General features: G+C 40.4%; 1 protein-coding gene across 1 annotated transcript in view; it reads left to right on the top strand.

Annotated features, from left to right (window-relative positions):
- LOC132912170 (AT-rich interactive domain-containing protein 2) overlaps positions 1 to 21,223 on the top strand; it is a 58,621-nt gene extending 37,398 nt beyond the window's left edge. The window contains exons 5-17 of the mRNA XM_060969359.1: positions 9,036 to 9,502; positions 9,688 to 10,205; positions 10,483 to 10,871; positions 10,966 to 11,182; positions 11,275 to 11,665; positions 12,729 to 13,040; positions 13,739 to 13,945; positions 14,039 to 16,005; positions 16,179 to 16,338; positions 16,470 to 16,628; positions 16,926 to 17,003; positions 18,182 to 18,273; positions 18,405 to 21,223. Coding sequence (XP_060825342.1) covers positions 9,036 to 9,502; positions 9,688 to 10,205; positions 10,483 to 10,871; positions 10,966 to 11,182; positions 11,275 to 11,665; positions 12,729 to 13,040; positions 13,739 to 13,945; positions 14,039 to 16,005; positions 16,179 to 16,338; positions 16,470 to 16,628; positions 16,926 to 17,003; positions 18,182 to 18,273; positions 18,405 to 18,525 — 5,078 coding nt within the window. The 3' untranslated portion in view covers positions 18,526 to 21,223. The remainder of the gene's footprint in view (positions 1 to 9,035; positions 9,503 to 9,687; positions 10,206 to 10,482; positions 10,872 to 10,965; positions 11,183 to 11,274; positions 11,666 to 12,728; positions 13,041 to 13,738; positions 13,946 to 14,038; positions 16,006 to 16,178; positions 16,339 to 16,469; positions 16,629 to 16,925; positions 17,004 to 18,181; positions 18,274 to 18,404) is intronic.

Below are 21,223 nucleotides of genomic sequence, written 5' to 3'. Positions count from 1 at the left end.
ATCAGTATGCGAAGTTGTACGCGATCCTCCGTTCCTCCTTCCTATCCGATATCCATCCTACGTTCGAATCCGTCCACGGTGTATCGAATTTTCCAACCGTCACGCCGTCCTGCTTTCCAATCACATTTTTGTCGGGCGAAGCCCGCAGCGTTTGCCGAATCGACCGCTGAATTTACGATCGTTTCTGATAAACCGTTTTTGCCAACTTACGCGACCCTGTACTCGTCGCGCCGCATTTCACACGTACGTGTACACGCACCAACCACTTTTAAATGCGTTTTCCACCGTGTATCGTTCCTCTATTTTTTTCTCCCTCTTTCCCGCTATCATCCAGGTATACGTGAATTTAGAAACGTACATACATCAGCCAGCTATATGGATATCATCACGCGTGTGTGCGTAGAACGTGTATACGCGTCAGGTGGCACGGTTCAATAATTCGCTACGTTAGCAATTTCCGTTTGTCAGAACTTTTTCGTCCTACGTTCAGGTCCGTTCGGGTTCGCAAAAACCACCGCTCCACGCCAGACAACAATGCGTTAACGGCGGTTACGTTCTCGGCAGGTACGTTTCAGATGCACCGTTTACCGGTATTTTATTCCCAAAACAGCAACACCATTAAACCACACTCGTGTCTATCGTCTCGCTCTGATCTCTCGTTTTGCATTTACGACTAGATACCACTAGGCTGTTCGAAGCTTTCTCTGGGATAACCGAAAACTCGGTCGGTCCAACTAGCTACGATTCTACGAAACGTTTCGAACAGTGTGAACGTCGTACACGTATGGCTCGTTGCGTCCTACTGACCACGTACGTTTCGTAATCGCATTTTCACGCGTAGAATTTCGGTAGATGGTTTCTAATATCCGGAGAATATCCGATCGTTCCGGTATTCAATTATAAACTTCCCTCCGGGCGAAAAAATGTATCCGTGTGTAATTGCATCCTGGCCCAATTAGTTCCAAGCGCGCGCATTATCCTCCGCGCTCCTCGCTAATTCGTTAACGACGATTTATGTTTCACCGTTAATCTCGGTCGAAATAACACGTTGCTCTGTGTGCAAGAAGGAAAGAGGAAGTGGAATTGAAAAAAGTTGCGTGAAACGCTGATAGAGGGAAGGAGAGAAAGAGAGAGAGAGAGAGCGAGAGCGAGAGCGAGAGAGTAGCAGTGTCGAAGTGCGCGGCGAGGCGCGGTGGTTCGAGGCGGCTCAAGTGCGTCTGTGACGTGCGAACACGCGAGCGCAAAGGCTCCGATAGAGAACCGAGTGGAGTCGAGTCGAGTCGAATCGAGCCAAGCCGAGCCGAGCCGAGCCGAACTATGGAAACAGGTGAAAGCTCCGAAACGTGTTTCGTAAAAAAGCATCGGTTAAGTGTGTTGCGAGAATATCTGCGCTCGCGCTATAAACGCACTACATGCAGCATGTCGAGGCGGCAACGGGTTATTGACGCGTTTCTGCGGAGCTGTGCCGGCCGAGAGGAGGACGTAGAGATAGAGAGCCAGTCTGGCCGGAATGCGTACGTCTACGGTCTACGCGATACAGACGTACATACGTACATACGTAAATATACGTGCACCACGACCTGTACACGTATATTATATACGTGTATACGCGTGCACGTATACGTGTACGTGTACACGTCGACGGGGCTTCGTGTGCCAGGGAGTGAGAGTAGAACGCGCACAACGTGTGCAAGATAATTTAATGGGCAATAATCATGACACACATAGAATCGCGCATACACCTCCGTGGCCGCGCTTCGACTGTCGGAACGCGGGTCTATATTTTCTGCGCATGCGTACGATCGACTAACAGCTTCGCACCGAACTGCTCGTCACCCCACTTTCCTCTCTTCTCGTTTCTTCGTCGCTCTTTCCTTTTCCTTCCCTCTCTTTCCACTACTTTTCGAACGATACGCCAGACTGGGAACGGTTGGGTACCGAACGTTCGGTAACTTAGCACTTTCGGTCGCTTCAACGATTTCCACTGAATTCGCTGAAACTCCGGATTGACCCGACCGCTAACAAACCTGACGTTTTCTCGCACTCTACCTCTCTTTAGATCGGTTCCGACACGTTGACTTTTATACCACCGCGACCGGTATACTCTTTCGTCATAGAGAAGACTGCTATTCTAGCTTATTGTTTTACAATTTTCCAAACATACGTTTGATAATTTGTTTGTTGGAACGACGCGCAGGTATTTCAGCGTCGATGTTTTATTATCGTTGTTGCGCAGATAACGTGTACAGCGTTCACTTAAGCGTGTCTCGTGTAATTTAAAGCACGTTGCCATACGATTAATATCGCTTATTTTTATTCTATTACTGGAACGAGCTTAATTATATCAACCAATTGTTATATTCTTATTTCTTAATTATATTCTCGCGTTTATCTTAGAATCGTTTACTCGAGCATCGTCCAATATGTTCCAAGAACACAGGGGTAAACATTTTTATACGAGCAAACATTCTGGCATCGTTGATAAATCGTATTAATAAATATATCGTCCGTGTGTGCGAACCAGCTTTTAATATACTGCAAATCGGCAAATTCGTGTAATAATAAATCCAATCTTTTTAACGCACCATTTTGAAATGGAATGCCAGTACGTAATTACGTACATGTAATTACATTGATACATATTTACAACGCGCGCTGTCTTTTCTCGCGCGTCTCGTATTTTCATTATAATTTTTCAATGATCATTACTGCGACTTAAATCCGAATGACATTCCTTCTCATTTTTATTCATAGATCATAAATTCATAGATTCGTGAGCCGTGGCTTGTAAAGTTCTTGCGCATCTTAGATTTTTAATAACTTAATTTCTGTACAAGGTACGAACGTCGAGCTCGAATCGAATAAAATGAAATTGATCGTAGGTTTGTTTAAAAAATTACTATTTCGTAGTTACCGATGTTATCTTATTTTTGAAAGAGACGATACAACATTTTGTTAAACTTGTCTCGGTTATACCTTTTCTCGCGATAACGTTTTAAGGTATCAATTTGCTCGACGGAGCCTCGCTTTACAAACAATCTTCGTGCTGAGATAACAAATATGACCGATCTCATGATCCAAGAGCAGTAGCGATACGTGTATTTAAAAATTTCGAAAACGTGCGAATACTTGTATCTAAGAAAGACGAAGAACATCTCATAACCTTGTCGCAACCACGATATTTAAAAAACAATTCTTTCTAAATTTGTAAAGGAAATCTACGTAGCAGGTGTTGGAAGATATCGCGTTTTAGGTTGGGCAATTGCGTATTGTCTATAAGATCGTCTGTAAGAACCGTGCGTCACAAAATTATTCGCAATTGGAACGGTATGGTCATTCGTAAAATCAACTAGACCCAGCACGATGCGTGATTTTGCGATGAAATAATGGGCGTGCACCCACAAAATCGATGCCGCGCGTTTAAGGAGCGTGTACATTGTACACGTATATACGTACACGCATACACGCATACATATATCGGTGCGAAGTCCTATCTTGCTCGCTCGCGCTGCATGCGCGCGTCCATGCGTAACGTTATATCGAGGCGTGGAAGTTTGTGTGTGGCGCGCGCGCTAAACCGTTCGTTAAGCATTCGCTACGCGTAGTCATTGAATCGAACTTCAACGTTGCCACTGACTAGGTTCATCGACGTTCGCAACTCGCGCTTCCGTTTCTTCTACGTCGAGTTAATTCGACGGAAAACAGATGTGCTCGTTGATCGAGGCGGCGGTATGTATGAAAAACGTATCTATCGAAACGATAACATTTTTCAGCCTATTCGATAGCTATCTTTCGCGATATTTTCGACTAAACTACTTCAAATAAAATAACGATCAGATAGATCGACGTTAGTCGATGTCCGAACGAATGCCCGGACGAATAAACAATTCGTTATTGGTTAGTAACGTAAATCAAACTATCTAAATTTTTTTATTCAAGTTAAATCTGGTAAATGCTTAACAACGAACAATTAGTTACTTGCTGGTATCGATATCGTATATAATGTGAAATATCAATGACATATTTGGCGGTTAAATAAAATACCTGGCGTTAAATTTCGTTGCGTTTCATAGATTTTCTTTATTAAAATCCACGCTTAACCTCGCTTTCTGCGAAGCCCGGTGCTCGCAGTCGACTATAGATAATCGGGATTAGTCCAACGATATATGATCGAATCTATAATGTATGTGATGCGAACGAATACAAAAGGTGTACGCATCTCATAAGCGTTTGGTTAATACGTTCTGTCGGTTACTCGAATCTCGTTACGTTGGAATACGTGGATCCGCTAGAAAAAGCGGCGGAAAATTGGGGAAAAAGCAAAACAAATATCGAGATCGAAAGAGAGATACAGAAACAAAAGAGAGAAGCAGCGTGGTGGGAATGAGAAACGGGCGTGTGATAAAGAAGCGTAGACAGAGATGGAGACACGATGCGAGAGTCACAATCAATAAGCGTTTGCGGGGATAGGTGTTCCGTGAGTCCTCGATCCTCCCAGCGTAATACAGCATTCTGCACGCTTGCGCGATGCTCCGTAGCTCCCGATTTTAACCCCCACCAACTCTTTTCAGCTCTACGCGTTTATCCCCACTCCGTCGCCGTCTTTTTCTGCCTCGGTTTCACTCGTTCTCTCGGTTGCTACGTCGCCTGAATTCTAGCGTCATCCAGGTGAACCGGCTACTCTCGCGATTGGTGACGTCTAGACTAGACTGCGTGCCATCGATATACGAATGCCCTGGAGCCGCGGTTCTGCCACTGCATACAACATACGCACACAGCGGCGGATAGCTTGTTACGGCACGGCGTTTGTCCTTTAAGGCCAATTAGCGGCGTCGCGTGCGCAGCGCCCCCTACACACCTTGCGCGTTACTCGCTGGTAAAACAATGCCCTTAACCTCCTACGATTCGTCGTGTATCTCTCTCTTCGTATTTAACGACGGAGAGACTCGATCAAATTATCGATTAATTAACTTGTCACGCTGACCGAGAGTCAGCTTGGCATGCTCGGACGTATGCGTTTCGAGTACACGCGCACGTATGCGCGTATGTGCGTAGTTGAAGGGTTACCGCTTTAAATAACTTTAGTGATCACCGAAGTGCTCGGTAGGATAAGAGGTTTACCAGGTAGTTGAGACTACTCTGATATTTGACTGAAATGTTTCTCGTATTTAGTACGTGGTATTTAACGCGTAATCGACGATTTAAAATAATAAAAGATACGAATAAAATATAAATATTCTCTAGTTTCAAACGGTCGTTGTCTCGCGTTTATATCGCGTACGACGGATAATCGCACGCTGAAACCTAGCTCGATCCGCCTTTTCTTAGCAGTTTTCAGTGTTTACGCGGGAGTAGCACGATGAAGTTTAAATCACTCTTGTATCGCTTATCGGTCGCTCTTCTGTAAAGCCGTTCGTTTACACGCGAGTGCGTTGACGGGACGCGGGAAAAGACAACGAGCGCCGGAGGACACTGTGCTCCTGTCATTGTTATCGGCGACGAAGAATGAGAAATAACCTCGGTGGTATTATTGCGTCGATGCACGTATACACGCGTGCCGTATACAGCCTCTTGCCGTTACCGCGATAAGTATTCGTATTGTTTAATCGTCGTTGAACTGTGAATTTTCGTGGTAAAACTGTAAGAAGAAAATGAACTTTCGACGGCGTCGGTTTACACTATTTTCATCGACATGGAGAGTCGCGTTAAAACGGTTTACGAGCGCCTCCTTTTAGAATTTCCGCCGACATTTGGCAGCGTGTCAAGCATTCTGCATGGATTATTAACACGCGAACTTTATATGTACTTTCGCGATGATAAATCGTTTCTCCTTCTTTTTTTTTTTTTTTTTTTTTTTTTTTTCGCCGATGATATAGAAATGTACGATATAAATGGAAATGACTACATCGAGTTAACGAAAATGAGATTAACAGAAATTGTTCTACGTTATTAACACACACACACACATATGTATTAATTTTCAGACTTGAATTTAAAGAAACAGAAAATGAAAAAACATTCGATAGGCGACGAAGATATTTTCAAGTTACTAGTGCACGCTGTCAGGATCACGACGATTAGAATTTAAGGTTGTCGTTTCGCGTCACATTTAAAGGCAAGACGGCGAAGAAGAGGATAGGAGTAGAGTAATCGGAGTCGATAGGCATTGCACGAGCAGCAATTGCGGTTATTAAGCGCGATTCCGCGGATCGTGCAGGCGCGCAAACGCGCGAATTAAATGTCATTTGGACTTTAGTTCGTAGCAGTACGTGGACGGTGAAACGGTAAAACATATAGAAATTAGACTTTAACGATTGTATTTGAGCGGATGATGAAATTTGAAGGAAACGCGATAAGAAATAACGAGAACGAGCGTTGTCAAGTTGCTACGTCGATCGCCGTTGGTTTACGCGTTGCGATTGAAAATCGTAATTGCTAGTGCAACGAGTAACGGGGGATCTCGCGTATCTGGAACGATGAAGCGATAAAATTAGGACGTAAGATGTAGCTCGAGGAAAGTTCTGCGACAACTCATAGGCCTGGAAGCGAATCTTTACTTGGCCGATCAAAGACAACTCGTTACTCCTGCCAAGAATGGCCTTTTCGTGTCGTTTTCGAAAGTGTCCTCGATTATTGCCAAGAATTATTCTTACCACGATTTTACTTATTTTTCTCAAACCGACCGCCTATGATCCCCATTACGTAACCTTTTTCGATGAAATTTTTCTTGAAACTTGCTAACTTGCCAACAAACGGATTGATATCGAAGAAAAGGTCGATCACGAATACGTTGATCGTGTCGTCGCGTAATATCGATAATCGTTAACATTTACATCGACCGGTAATTTATGACGTGTACTAGTTGCGTCGCGTATCGAACGATCGTTCTTTAGGCGATATCGGCGATCGCCAGATGCAAACATTAAGCCTAATATTTCAACGAGCGTTTCACTCGTTCCGGTAAAGGATAACCACTGATTAAAGAGATATCGATAAAAAGATATGGCGAAAGAAAGAGCGTACAATATAGGAATAGGTACTCGCATCGTCCATATAAAAACCTACGACAGATCTATTTATATGTATAGGTCGGTATAATTTATAATCCATCGGTAATACTTCCTGTTTGTCTCTATCCATTCTTCCCCATTCTTCGTTTATTCGGATCACGAGCAATCTTCGAATTTACCTGGTAAGAAAAGGCAAAAACGAGGCTGCTTTGTCCAGAAGAAGCAGGAAAGAAAGCTCAAAGGTAAAGAGTCAGCCGCGTTACAAGATAAATCATATCTTTTATCGCCTCGTTCAACCAGAAATACGAAAGAATCTCGACTGGCAGAATTTTATTAGCGATCCCTTTTCTCGTCCTTACCGTGCGCGCGTTTTTTCGTTTTGCTCCGTTTCTCCCTCCCTGGGCTTCCGCCGACGGATTCCGTAGTTTCCGGCCAAAAGTAGCATTTCTCCCGGGACGCGCGATATTGATCGCGGTTTTGCGGCTGCAAAAGATTACCGCGATTTGCGATAATATTGCGAGTGCCAGTCTGTTCGAACCTTGTGCCTACACCGTTAGAAAGAAAGGACGATTCGCCGCCGGATCAAGCTACTAGCATCGTGTGAAACACGTGTAATTCTAATCCACGCGAATTATCTTTCTTCCGTTGAAACTCCCATTCTTTCTTTTATCTTTTTTTTCTTTCTTTCTTTCTTTTTTTTTTTTCCTCTTGAAAACGATAAAACCAATACGACGGGGCGCGTGTTTATATAGTTTGATTAATCGATTCGTCGATATTTATCGATATTTATCGATATCAATACCAAGTATTACACGCTTTTTATACATAGTCGAACGCCCACTCTACCAGACAGCCGGCAGATGTAGTTAATTTTAGTTGCACTATTGTATCCTGTAGCGAATGAAGATATAAATATCTCAGAATGAAAGAACGTTCATCCTAATTTTGCCTTACAATTTATGCGAATCGCCGTACATCTCGTTGAAATCTATCTACGTAATCCGATTTATCGCTAAGAGTATAATGGTTGACTTTGTCTGTCGATTATTTCAATTCAAAGGATCAGAAACGAGCCGATCTATTTTAACCGATATAATTCTCTGGTTTCGCGCGGTTTGCTTCGCTTCGATCAAATATATTTTTTTTTTTTTTTATCCAATTATTTCGTACAACCATACCGCGTATACGTATAGTAAATTTGAAGTACAGAGAATAAGGGAATATTCTTGAAACGGCCGTGTCGATTAATGGGAGGATTTGTTGGGTGAAAAATGGCGCGTCCGATCCAGATATTTTCGTTGCTTCGTAGAAATCTGGCCCTGACCGTGTACAACCTACTTACATTCGTGATTCGTCGATCACACCAGTTGCACGAGGCGTCTTCGCCGGTCGTCGGCCAGTGGCAAGCGGATCTTCCGGTCTTCCTTTGTTCGTTCTTTTATAAATTGACGATATATGTAAAATTTCTAATAAATAGGATAAATGGTAGAGCGAAAAAGTTCACTTTAGAAAACCAGCCGCTGGAACAACAACTGTACCGAATTCTCCGCTCAACTGGCTGTTCTCTGACAGCGAGCAGGCAAGACCGAAGCAGAGGCGACTCTGCGTTACGTTAATATGCGCCGAAAATTTCTCCAACTTTGAAAATGTTAAGCGATCGTTGTATCTTTGTTGGTCTGTCGCGGCGATCGATACACGCGCGTATCCGTTGAACCGATACTTTCGATTTAGCGGTGGAACGTTGTCAACGATATTTAACGAAACGTTAACGGCTCGATACGAAGAGTCGTAGGATTCGTTTGTTCGGCGTGTCCGATCGATGGTTATCTTGATCCGTGCGAACGTTTGCCGTGGTATTTCGCGTAGCCGCGTATTATTATTAACGGAAAGAAACATCGATTACTGTAGCAACGACGAATAAACATAGCACAGGCGTAGCATGGACGGAGACGAGACTTCTTCTGCCATGGCCGATTAGTTGAAACGATATATTAATTTTGTATGTTTGTCACGTGTGTTTTCTAGAATCTCTTCGTGATTACAATGGCCTTTCGTCGGACCTGTACAAGCCATCCAACTACGATAAACTGGCACTGTCGCTCCTCTCGCCTCTTCCCAACGAACAAGACTTCGCCATCAACGTGTGCACGTTGCTGTCGAACGAAGGCAAGCACATCCTACGTCTCGACAAGTATCCCCGTCTCGTCAACATACTGCTGGCGCACGCCGGTATCTTCGACTCGCCCGGCACACGGCAGCTCTTCATCGAGGTCTATTCTCGCGTGAGGAATTACTCGATCAACTCGTTCTGGTCGGATGTTCTCGACTCGCAGGACGTGATAGATCTTACGAACGAGAGGACGTTTATGAAGAAACCAACGGCCAGTCCGCAGACCTTCTCCAGACGGAAAATCTTGGAGAAAGAGAAGCAGAACAGAAACGCGGTGTCGACGGAGAACGACGAGGCTTCCACGTCGATGGAAGTCGACGGGGTAAGATGGAATTGCGTGTTACGTCTGCGCGTCTCCTTTAACTTTTTCACGTTCGACTGATTTTTGCTTGCTTTCGGTTTGATCGACGACGCGAACTGTACGAGAACGACCGGACGGCGTTACCGCGTAGCGTTCGTTTTCAGATTCGTTTTCGTTTCGTAATCGGAAAATATGTATCGTTGCAGGTGATACCACCAGACTGTTCGAGGCTGGATCCAACTGGCTCGCATCAAGATGAAATTCTGAAAGATCAAAATCAAAACTCCATAAAGTTCGAGGAGGAGGACAAAGATTTGTTTTGTGTCGGACGAACTCTCGGAACGCAGGATCCTTATGGTCAACGCGTGCTACAAATAGCATCTATCTTACGGAATCTAAGTTTCACTCCAGAAAACGCCGCTGTATTAGGAAGAAATCGATGTTTCTTGAGATTCGTATTGCTCTGTGTGCGGGCAAGGTGGAGCAATTTGCACCAACTTGGTTTCGATATACTAGGGAACATAGCGAATGAAATAATCTTAAAAGAAGCTGGTGAAAGGATAACCGATGTTGTATTGTCGTGCGTAGCTAAGGGAATCGAATCCCAAGACAGGTTTATCGTTATTTCCTGCTTGGAGGTGCTTAACAAAATTAGCCAACAAGACAGCAACGAAGAAATTATTAGGTTTGGATTAGAGGACAATGTATATGAACTTATATGCAGGTGAATCTTATTTCATAAATTTCGATACACGATAACTTTTCCCCTCCGACGATATTCTAACGCTTTCTAAAGAATCGCCTATCTTCCTCGTCTGGTTCTTAGTTTACTAACCATATTGCAAATTAATTTAATTATCAACTTTCACCGTACAAACTTTCCCCGTATAATTATATTCGTATATTCATAACCGATAGAAAGGACACGTATCGTACAGTTATCGGTAAATACGTTACGACTTGTACTACATAGGAACTTGTGTTTTTTTTTTTTTCCATAGGTTTCTAGCTCTGAACGACATAGCCCTTCTGGTGTATACCTTGGAATGTTTGTACGCGTTGACTTCGTTAGGTGAAAGGCCATGTACCAGCGTTGCGCGCGTACGCGGAGCTATCGACACGTTGGTCGCTCTTGTTACCGTAGAAGCGCAAAGTTACGGTCCAAAAGCGTGTATCCTGATGAGGGTGATCGAGACAGTGTCCACGGTAGCGCCACCACCCAATGCTACTCAGAACGCTCCGGCTACCGCTACCGCCCCGGCTACGACAGTGTCCTCGTCTGTACCGACCACACCGGTTACAGTTACCGCGACGCCAGCTCCTGTTAGTCCAGCACCGTCGCGACCAACGACACCAGCCGCCACCGCGACGAAATCTACGACACACAACAGTACATATCAAACTAACGAAGCGCGTCGTCGAAGAGAACCTGATCGTAGATAACGATAGACTGATATTCTCCTTTCTACGTCTATGTTTAGAAGCAGTGGAGACGAGTAATTCGCTTCAACAGCAGCACGCGCATCAACAGATCATACAGGAAAACGAGCAGTTCGCTCTGAGTTGGTTGAGAGCTACCTTCGAACCTGCGCTTGGCATACGTATAGAACAGGAAGAGTTATACAAAAAGTATCTCGGTTGCTGCACAAAGATCGGTAGAAGAGGCGTTATCGCTCCGCTTCACTTTCCAAGATGCGTTAGGTAATCTATGAATTTCCCCGATCGAGATGACGTTCGCTCGAGCTGTATCGGACGAAAATCGATTTATCGATAACGAAACTATTTGCCTATAGATCTGTATTTGGTGGAAGCGTCGGACCAAATCCGTTGAAAGGCGAAACAAGCGGTACTCAGTATTACGAAGGAATCCGAGTACGGGCCACACCTCCCCAAGTAACTTATCCGAGCCAAACTGCGGTTGGGACTAACACAGCTCCAATTCCAGCAGTCAACACAACGCCAGTAAAGGTGCTTCCCGTACAACAGCGTACAATCAAGAGTATAAGTCCTGCTCCTGATAGCACGGCCCTAGACAATCCTGCATCTGGGCCTCCGAGAACCCCTGCCCCAGCGTCACCTATCCTAAAAGCCCAATTGTCTGCTCCACCGAAACCACCATCCAGTATCTCGAACACTGCAACTCAATCCCAAAATCCAGTCACCAAGGTTGATTCTAAAAGTCAGGTGGGTCCAAGTCCTAAGCTTTCTACCATTCTCTCTACCACTCATGACCTTGGTTCTTATTTTGGTTATGGTCTCGCTATGCCGTTGTAATATGGGCTTCCCTTAACAAACTTACATTTTGCATGCTTCGAATCCCGTGTCGAATCCGTTTCGATATCTGCATGCTGATAAGTAAATACGCGAACAGCGTGAACAATCCGGATCATCGATCGATCTTACTTTTCCGAAAAATGTCTTGCCTTGGCAAAGATGCCTTTTAATGTCTAACATATTTGTACCAAGTGTATAAAAACGTTAACCATTCTTTGCTTCGAACAAGTAGGGTCTAACTGTAAACCGATGTATATAACAAAACGAAGCTTATTAAATATATAAATATGGTATATAAATATTAATTTAAGGAAAAATTACTATTATAGCGCTACTATATACCGTTTATTATAAATGCTATTTGCAAATGATAGTTTCTGTGCTCGAATCCGATCGATTAAAGCTTACAGTTCTGTCCGTTTTACACCTTTACCAGTAATAGTTATAGATGCGATGTTGGCTAAGAAGTTTTATCTTTGCATGATCGACGTATTATTTATTTATTGTTTCACGAATACGCGTTCTTTCATTGAAATGATCTTTACGCAGCTGTAATATCTCCATCATGATGTAACATTCGATATTCCTGTTATGCGACGACGATATTTTTCTATAACAAGTATACATTTTTTATTTGATTAAATCAATTTATGTCACGTCAATTCGTCTCGTGCTTAATAATAAACAAAATGCTGCTACGGATTTTATGAAATTCGCTAGCGTCGATGTTGAAAATTGTTCGCGGCCTATAGCCGAATCATCGACGTACTGTACGATATATCTAATATATAAACTATCTCGCAGCGTAATACTTTCCAAATAACGCTAACTAAGGTATTACCGTTTAAGTATGTAACTCTCGCGGCCTCTGTAGATTCCATTTAAAGCTAAACGAATCGATATTTCCGTAATGTAACGACGCTACGATATGTCGCGACGTTCTTGTAATTACATTACTATCGTTGTTGATTAGGTGTCGGTGTCGCATCCTCACCTGAGTCAAGCGTTGCTGTCAAGCGGTTCTCAAACACAGCCTCAACCGCAAGTCCAGCAAGTACAGCAACAGTGTCAAACGGTCCAGGTAGTTGCAAAGGAAGATAATCGAAGTGGTACTACATCCAGTTCCATAATAAAAAGCCTTCTGGCTACTAAGGTAACGGTCAGCAGCGACTGCATGCCCAGTACTGCTGCGACTTGTGTGACTACCCCTACTGCCTGTGTAACAAACACTACTGCTAGCATCGCATCCAGCATCAGTGCCAACCAGCTAATAACCAGCAACCAGGTATCATTGTTGTACATTAACAATGAAAACTGTAGTATTTTTTTATATTTATAGGACACTGAGTTTTAAAAGGATTTTAGTACATTGAAGTGCAACCATAGATTGTAGGATGGTTAAAGAGATATTTTCTATACGAAAGGAAAAGATATGAGACGAAGCATGATGTGTGATTGAATTACTACGTTAAGTAGAATGCTATGACAGATATGTGCGTAGGGTAATTGAATTTCAATTTCAAATAACGTTTATTCGTTTGTATTATAGAAAAACCATTTTACAGGATAAGATCGCACTTGGAAACGTACTTAGTGAATGTATGTCTTAACAAATTTGATTTCAATGAGTTTTCCAACGTTTTGAAGTAGTTGCCGATATTATGTTTTCGTTATGCTATTTTCTTTTATTTCGAGAGACGAATTTTACATATTTGTCTTTATCGTTCAATCGAAATCTCCAAGTAATATTTAACAATGATTATATATTTTTTTCTTTTTTTTTTTTTTCCTTTTTTTTCTTTTTTTTTTTAGTTCAGAGTGAAAATAATAGCGTATTGTATATATTACTAACAAAAGCATGGTTTTCGAAATTGGAGTTATTTTCTTCTATATAATAATTAAAAAAAATACAAGAAGTAATATTTCTCGAAGAAAGATACGAAAAAGTTACTCTGGTAATTCTGAATTGTATTATTCGTATAGGTTGCACAACGTCAACAACAACAAAGGCTACTGCAACAACAGTTAACCAATATATCGCAACCACCTACAACTACAACCAGCGTAACCACAATACTCCCAAAGACTCCTGTCAACTCGAAGCAAAAGCCAGCTATCACACCCATTCCTGCCAAGAAGATACAAAGGCTCAACGGGGCCAAATTTATTATCACTAATAATTGCGACAAGGTACGAACAACATGAATTTTATGGCAAACCATGGATATAATTTTATAATTTTGACACTTTGGTAAGTTATGCTCGTTCGATTTTATATTGCAGACTGAAGTAAACGATAATGAGAATGTCAACCAAATCGTAACATCGACAACTTCTTCCACGGTGATTTTGAACTCAACTGAAAATCACATATCGTCAACCATTAAAGTATGCCGGCCTCCAATTATAGCCATAGCTACAGCGAACAAAGCGATCCAACGTTCGACTTGTACATCGATCGCCGAAGATTCAGACTCGACCAACAATTCTTTGGCATCCAGTAGTGGTATCGGTGGTAGTAGGGATTGTTCAGGTGTCGGTATAGAGGAGGACAATTCTTTGACGAGTTTCGAGGGAATTCTGTTAAACGGTGCGCCAAGTAACATGGACATCGACGCGCAGGAAGATGGCTCTTCGAAAGATTCGTCTAGTGTAACGTCTAAAGAGAAACCCCTGCAAAGTATGATGCTTGCAGATTTGTTAGAAAGAAAAGTTGACAAGGAGCCGATTTTAAACGGCGTGTTAGGGAAAAATTCGATCAATGACAAGGGAATGGACTTGGTAGAAAATCACATTAAGAAAGTACTGAAAGAATCTCCTACTGACATTAAAATAAAAGCCGAAGTGGAAGAGACGGAGGTCTCCGAGGATACGTTGATCGAAGCACCCAGAGGGATAAAACGATCTGCCAGCGAATTAGACGAAGTGGATGTAAAGAAAGTAAAATATTCCAATGGTACGATGTCGCCGGACCTTGCTGTTGATTCGACTACCGCCGAATCTACCGTCTCGAGTATAAAGTCCGAAGAACAGGACGACGATAAAGATAACGAGAAAGTAACCGTGTCTTCTACAGCCGCGAATCTTTATGCTGCTCTGGCCGCGGATTGTATAGAAGACGAAACGGATCTCGACGAGAACGTTAACGTAAGTGTCAAGGAGGAACCTATTACCATAAAAGAACCTATCGCGATAAAGGAGGAGCCTGTCAACGCGATGAAAGAGGAGCCTGTCGCGATAAAAGAGGAACCTCGCATATTCGCCAATCAAATTAATCAACAACCACCTCAACAACAGCAGCAGCAGTCGTCGCAACAGCAACCACAGCAGCAACCGCAACCGCAACAGCAACCGCAACAGCAACCGCAACAGCCACCGCCGCAATCGCAACACCCGCAACCACAAATGCAACAACAACAGCAGCCACAATTACAGCCACAACAACTTATCGTTACAGCACCTAGGCAAATAGTAGTACAACAAACGATTCAACCAAATAATCAAGTTATTATACCAACTGGTGCAGTGAAAGGAAGGCAGACCCAACCGCAACCGCAAGTTTTATTGCAACAAGGAGCAGGAGGTCAATTACAGTACCTTGTTTCCGGTGGTGTGCCTGGTCAAAATTACGTCCTGGCTCAACCGCAAACGACATTGGTTCAGGGTCAAGCGCAGACTGTGTTAGTAGCTCAGACGACGCAACAGCAAGGGACTGGTACAAAAACGATAATTATTTTGCAATCTCAAACAGCTTCCCAGCCAACCCAACAAAAAATGGTGGCCGTCACACCTCAGGGACAACAGGTCGTTGTTGCACAAGTTTCGCGTCCTATCTTGCAAAGTCCGGCACTCGGTAATATACCCCCGCCTTTGGTTCCAACGTCAGGCACAATTCCACAAACTTCTATAATAGTGAACAGTTCCGTGGCACAAACGAATCCCAACACAGTGACTGTCACGATTCCTGCAATGGCCCAACAAACACCAGTGTCGACTAGTGTACCGTCGAGAGTGGTGACACCGACACCGGCTTCTACTCCACCCCCTACCAGACCTACCACGCCTCATCAAGCAGCTGCAACGCATGGATTGCCGACGAAACAACCTGCTAAAGTAATAAAGACTGTCAGTTCCTCGACCTCCACGGAACCGGAATCCAAGCCGTCTACGAGCCAAAATCAACCAGAAAAGACCATCACCATCAAAATCGATCCTAATGCTTATTTGTGCGAATGGCGGGGTTGTTTAAGGTAATTGATTGATTATTCGTTGGCGTAAAGCGATTTAAGAGTGAACTTTAAGAATTTACGACGAATGCCCTACATTTTGAAATAAAAGAAAAACACAGCAGTTTTTGTTTTTATATGCTTAATAAAAATTGAATTAGTCGCGTTATTCGATACATACGTTTCTTTATTTACAGGCAATTTAAAACACCACACGAAGTTTATCTTCACGTGTGCGAGGCACATTGTCCAACTGGTGGAGAGGAAATATTATGTCTTTGGGCGAGTTGCGATGCCTTAAAAAGACGTAGATTTTCGTTAATGACACATTTATACGATAGGCATTGTAATACGGAGGTATGTATTGATATCACCTTAAAAAGAAAAAAAAAAAAAAAAAAAAAAGAAAGAGAGAGAAAAAGAAAAGAAAAAAAACTTACGAGAACTCGACTAAAGCTATAAAAGCTATATATCTGACAATTTTACAGACAATGTCGATAAGAAGGAAACAGTTGACGGTAACAGGCAAAACCGAAGTTTCCACGTCGACACCGTCAGCTCCTCATCATCCTGGGTATGCACCGAATGCAGCATTCCATGCTATTAAACGGCACGCATTGGAATTTGTAAATCCAAAGGAGTTAATGGTTAGTAAGATCGCATGTAAAGTTACACAAGTTACAATGAACTACGATAATGCAAATAGCTGTAAGTTAGTGGTAATTTCGGTAAAAAGAAAGAAGCACAAAACACTTCTTAATCATGGGGTAACAAATGCACTAAAATTATTACGCGAGATAGCACTATATATTAATGTCAAAGATAACGCGTTTAATGATATAAACTGTGTCAATATTTCGGAGAATCCTTTATAGTCCCACGGTTCATAGAGTCTATTGAGTTTTGTTAATGTAATGAAATTTCTTATTCTCTCGGCAAAGCAGCAAAGGCCGACCAAGCCCGCTGCAGCCACTTCAAGCTCTGCTTCCCCCAGACCTGGGCAAAATCCTCCACCAGAACAGGTAAAAACGTGTTCAGAAATTGAAAAAAAAAAAAAAAAAAAAAAAAAAAAGAAAGAAAAAAGAAAGGATTCACGATTCACAGCCACAGCCCTTGTGTGCTGTTCCTGCCGCCTATTTTTTTTTTTTTTGCGCTACATCTCTTTTGTTTTTCGTAACATACGTTGTGTTCTTTTAATTTTTAACTTCACATTTTCCGTTGTATACGTACGTATGTTCTATTAGCATGGATTTCATTTTAGTTTCATTTCGTAGCTGGCGTCGCTGTATAATTTATGTGTTCACGCAGTTGAAGTGTATTCATGATGATGAAGGGTGCTGGTACATAATACTTTAAGAAGCATAACGTAGAATATTTGTCGCGCTTTTGATACAGGGCAACCACCTTTTGTATTAATCACGGTTAAAAAATTAACGATTGTATCTATATCGAAATACGAAGATTTGCTTCTTTATCGATTTTTAATGAAAAAGAATTTTCTATGTATGTTGGATTACTAATTAGCAGTTGCGTTTACAAAGATACGTTAAAACTTTATATATATATATATATATATTTCTTTTTCTTTTCTTTTTTTTTTCTTTTTTGACGAATATGTACATTTACTTATATCCTTGGTACAAAAAAAAAAAAAAAAAAAAAAAAAAAAAAAAAAAAAAAAAAGAAAAAAAGAAAAGAAAGAGAGAAAAGAAAAGATATTTGTTTGGTGGTCAATTTATCAATATCAATTGTATATACGTATTTGTAGTAATTTTAAATCAGTTTGCGTTATTAGCGATTTTCAAAACTCTTTCAAAGCATGCTACGATTAATTTTTTGTTTTCGCATTAAATTACTTATTGGCATCAGAAATTGTGTATATATATATATATTTTATGTCTGATGATGTCAGTGTATCTTTTGTTCATATAAAAGAGTAATTTGATATTCGTTGAAATTGTCCAATCTATTCACGTGCGACATCATATCGTAAATCAATGTTTCCGCCTTGTTTTCATAATTGTATTTTACTAATGTTCGAAGCTGTTGCAACTAATTAATTCAAACATCATGAAATAATAGCTATACTTCGATATATTATATTTGTTTTAGTGTTACTTAAAAGTGTGGCTAGATGATCTTCTTACTTTAACGTATAATTATAGAGTAAATTCTGAATTGTTTTGTGATTTTTCAACAGGATGACAACGAAGGTCCAGTGACCAAAAGTATTCGCTTGACAGCAGCTCTCATTCTCAGAAACCTAGTCATATATTCAACACATGGCAGAAGGTAAACTTTGTTTTCAACGAAGTAATTTTATACCATTTTTACGTGATCTTTTTTTGTAAAAACGAGCGAACAAGCGATTATACCAAGGGTATGTTATATTTTACAACTATTGGCGATATTTTGATTTTCAGGCATCTTAGAGCGTACGAACCACATTTGGCAGGTGTCGCATTAAGTAATGTCGAATCATCGAGAACAATCGCACAAGTTTTGTACGATATGAACGATCAAAGCAGCAGTAACCATAGGTGACCTCTCGAACCAGGCCTCTAAAAGAAAGCTCTTTCTCGTTGCGAGCAGCGATCAATTCGTTTATTTTGAATTTTAGTGTAAAGTGAGAGAACGGAAATGTTGTAGAAAAAAAGATGCTAAAAGTTTGCGATTTATTGCAAAAGAAAGGTGTGCTTGTGTGGTGTATGGAAAAAGGGAAGATGTAAATGACGAAGAGGATATACTAGGAGAGAAGAGGATACGGCAATGTTCCAGAATTATTAAAGAGGCCTATAAACTTACTAGGCAACCGATTTGCCGATTTAGACTATAATAATGTACTGTAACTAGTTGACACGAACGAAAGACAGTAGTTGAAGTGATTGCGGATCAGTGATAAAAGAAAAAAAAAAAAAAAAAAGCAAACAAAAAACGAGATAATATTTCAAATTTAATATTAATATTTATTTTCTCAACAAGAAGCGGAAGAAATGTTTTTAGTAATCGTGTACAAAAAATGAAGGGCGAAGAGAATACTTTATGGACGTTATAGTTAATTACAATGAATATTATATTATTATATTATATTATTATTATTAATTATTATTAATATTATTGTATGTTTTTCATAAGTGAACCACAAGAAAACTTAGAATGTAAAGAAAACCTTTTTATGAAATGTATTTGTTAGGAATTTATGATTTTGCTTATATAATTGCATATTGCAATTACATGGCTATATTATCGTCTCTCTTTTATTTTATTATCGAGTAATCTTATTCTGTGAAGATATAACGTTGGTAAGGCATCGCACATAGCTCGACGATGACGGCGTACTCCGACCGCAGGTGCATCGTGTATTAAAAACTCTAAGAACTTCTTCTGCTTTAAATCGGTTTTAGCTCGGGGACTTTTAGCCACTTGTTCGACCTCTGTATCCAACTTGAAATCGTAAAAACAGATACTCTTAGTAAGAAACTTTTCTACTTTTTCGGGCAAACTGAGCGTGTCGTGTTGAATTATTTCCTCGATCGTATCATTATTCTCATCTACGCATATTAACATGGCCCGGTTTGTCCGAGTCATGGAATTCCGAGAAACGACGAGAAGCATCCATAAAAAATGCTGCACACACACTTTGATTCGATCAAGTCAAGATCAATTATTGCTTCCGACTTGTCCGTATATTATCGATACAGATGTAAGTATATTTATACTTGGAACTTAGAAAGGCCTAAATGTTCTTAAAGCCAGTGTTTTTCAAATTTTCAGCACTAAAGAAAGAATGGCTGGGTGTGAAGAAACTAAAAAAGCACTTTCCAAGGCAGTTTGCCAATAATTAAAGAATTTCACGATCTTAAGTACTTTACGATAATGACGAATGAACAGATAGAACGATTATATGTAACAATTTTATTTTAATTCCAACGAACATTATAAATCGAACGTCGTTTAGAAATCAAAAGTGTCGGAGCGAACATTCTGTTCTATATATTTATTTATTTTTCCTTTCTTTTTAAATAAGAATTTATCGTTTTAAATAAAAGTGACAAAAATTTCAATGGCACGATACTTTCATTCGAAATTCTGATACGATGCTTCTATGAATTTTCAAACGGTTACTTCAACGATGAAACGGCGCCTCATTAACAAAGCATTTTCTTTCTGACCAAAATTTTAATGAAATATTATCGACTTCTTTGTATCATAAGCTGTATAAAAAAAAAGACGAGGTAACGGAAGTAAGTGTACCATGAAACGGTAATTTTAGTTGTTTTGCGAGATCGAGAGAGTAAAAGCGACTAAATTTTTCCATTTCGAAAAGTTGGTTATATTCGTTGGGATGCGTTGTAATTTAAAGGAGAAAAAGAGATGTCTGTTTCGTTTCTCAAACGTTGAAAAGAAGAAAGTAAACGAATATATATATATATATATATATATAATTTTTTTTCTTTTTTTTTTTCTTTTTTTACGTTATCAGACGCGACAATGAAGATCGTGCGAATAGGTTTGCATTTACAAGTCATCGAGTTACCCAGCTATCTAGGCGGGATCCGCGAATAAAAAAGTTATTGGACGATCGTATTCGAATAACGTCCACAAGAAATAAAGTATATATGTATAATTATAAATATTTGTACATAATACCTGTATTTCATTCACGATGTTACGAGTTCTGTGTAAATTTTTCTTAAAGGTGTAAGATTAAATGTCTGGCGAAGCGAAGCGAAGAAGAATTTTTGTATTATAGTAGGATTATGACAAGACGTAGGAAGTTGCAAGGTACATAAAAGAAATTTTTGTAATTACCGAATCGATATACAGCGGACGCTGAGAAGAGAAAACTGGCTGGCACCGATTGTAACGAAGAAAGAAACTGATAATTTAAATATCGTGAATTGTAAAACGATGAATACATTGTGCGAGCCTCTGTTATGTATTTTATATATAGATTATACATATTATATATATATATATATATAAAATACATATAACTATATATATAATATATATTTATATATTATATATATATATATATACATACATAAATCAAATTGAATAGCTGAACGTTTAGAAGAGAAATCTTATGAGAGGCTTTTTATTTTTATTATTTGTAATTACCTAGTTTACATGTTCACCGTTTCGTACGATCATCGAGATCATAACAATATGTGTAAAGGAATAAAAGAATGATATAATAAATTACTAAATATAAAAGGAAAAAATCGTTGAAATTAAA

The sequence above is a fragment of the Bombus pascuorum genome, chromosome 1 (genome assembly GCF_905332965.1).
Source record: "Bombus pascuorum chromosome 1, iyBomPasc1.1, whole genome shotgun sequence".
Lineage (NCBI taxonomy): Eukaryota > Metazoa > Arthropoda > Insecta > Hymenoptera > Apidae > Bombus > Bombus pascuorum.
The sequence above is the reverse complement of the archived record's forward strand: the minus strand, read 5'-3'. Positions and strand labels throughout refer to the sequence as shown.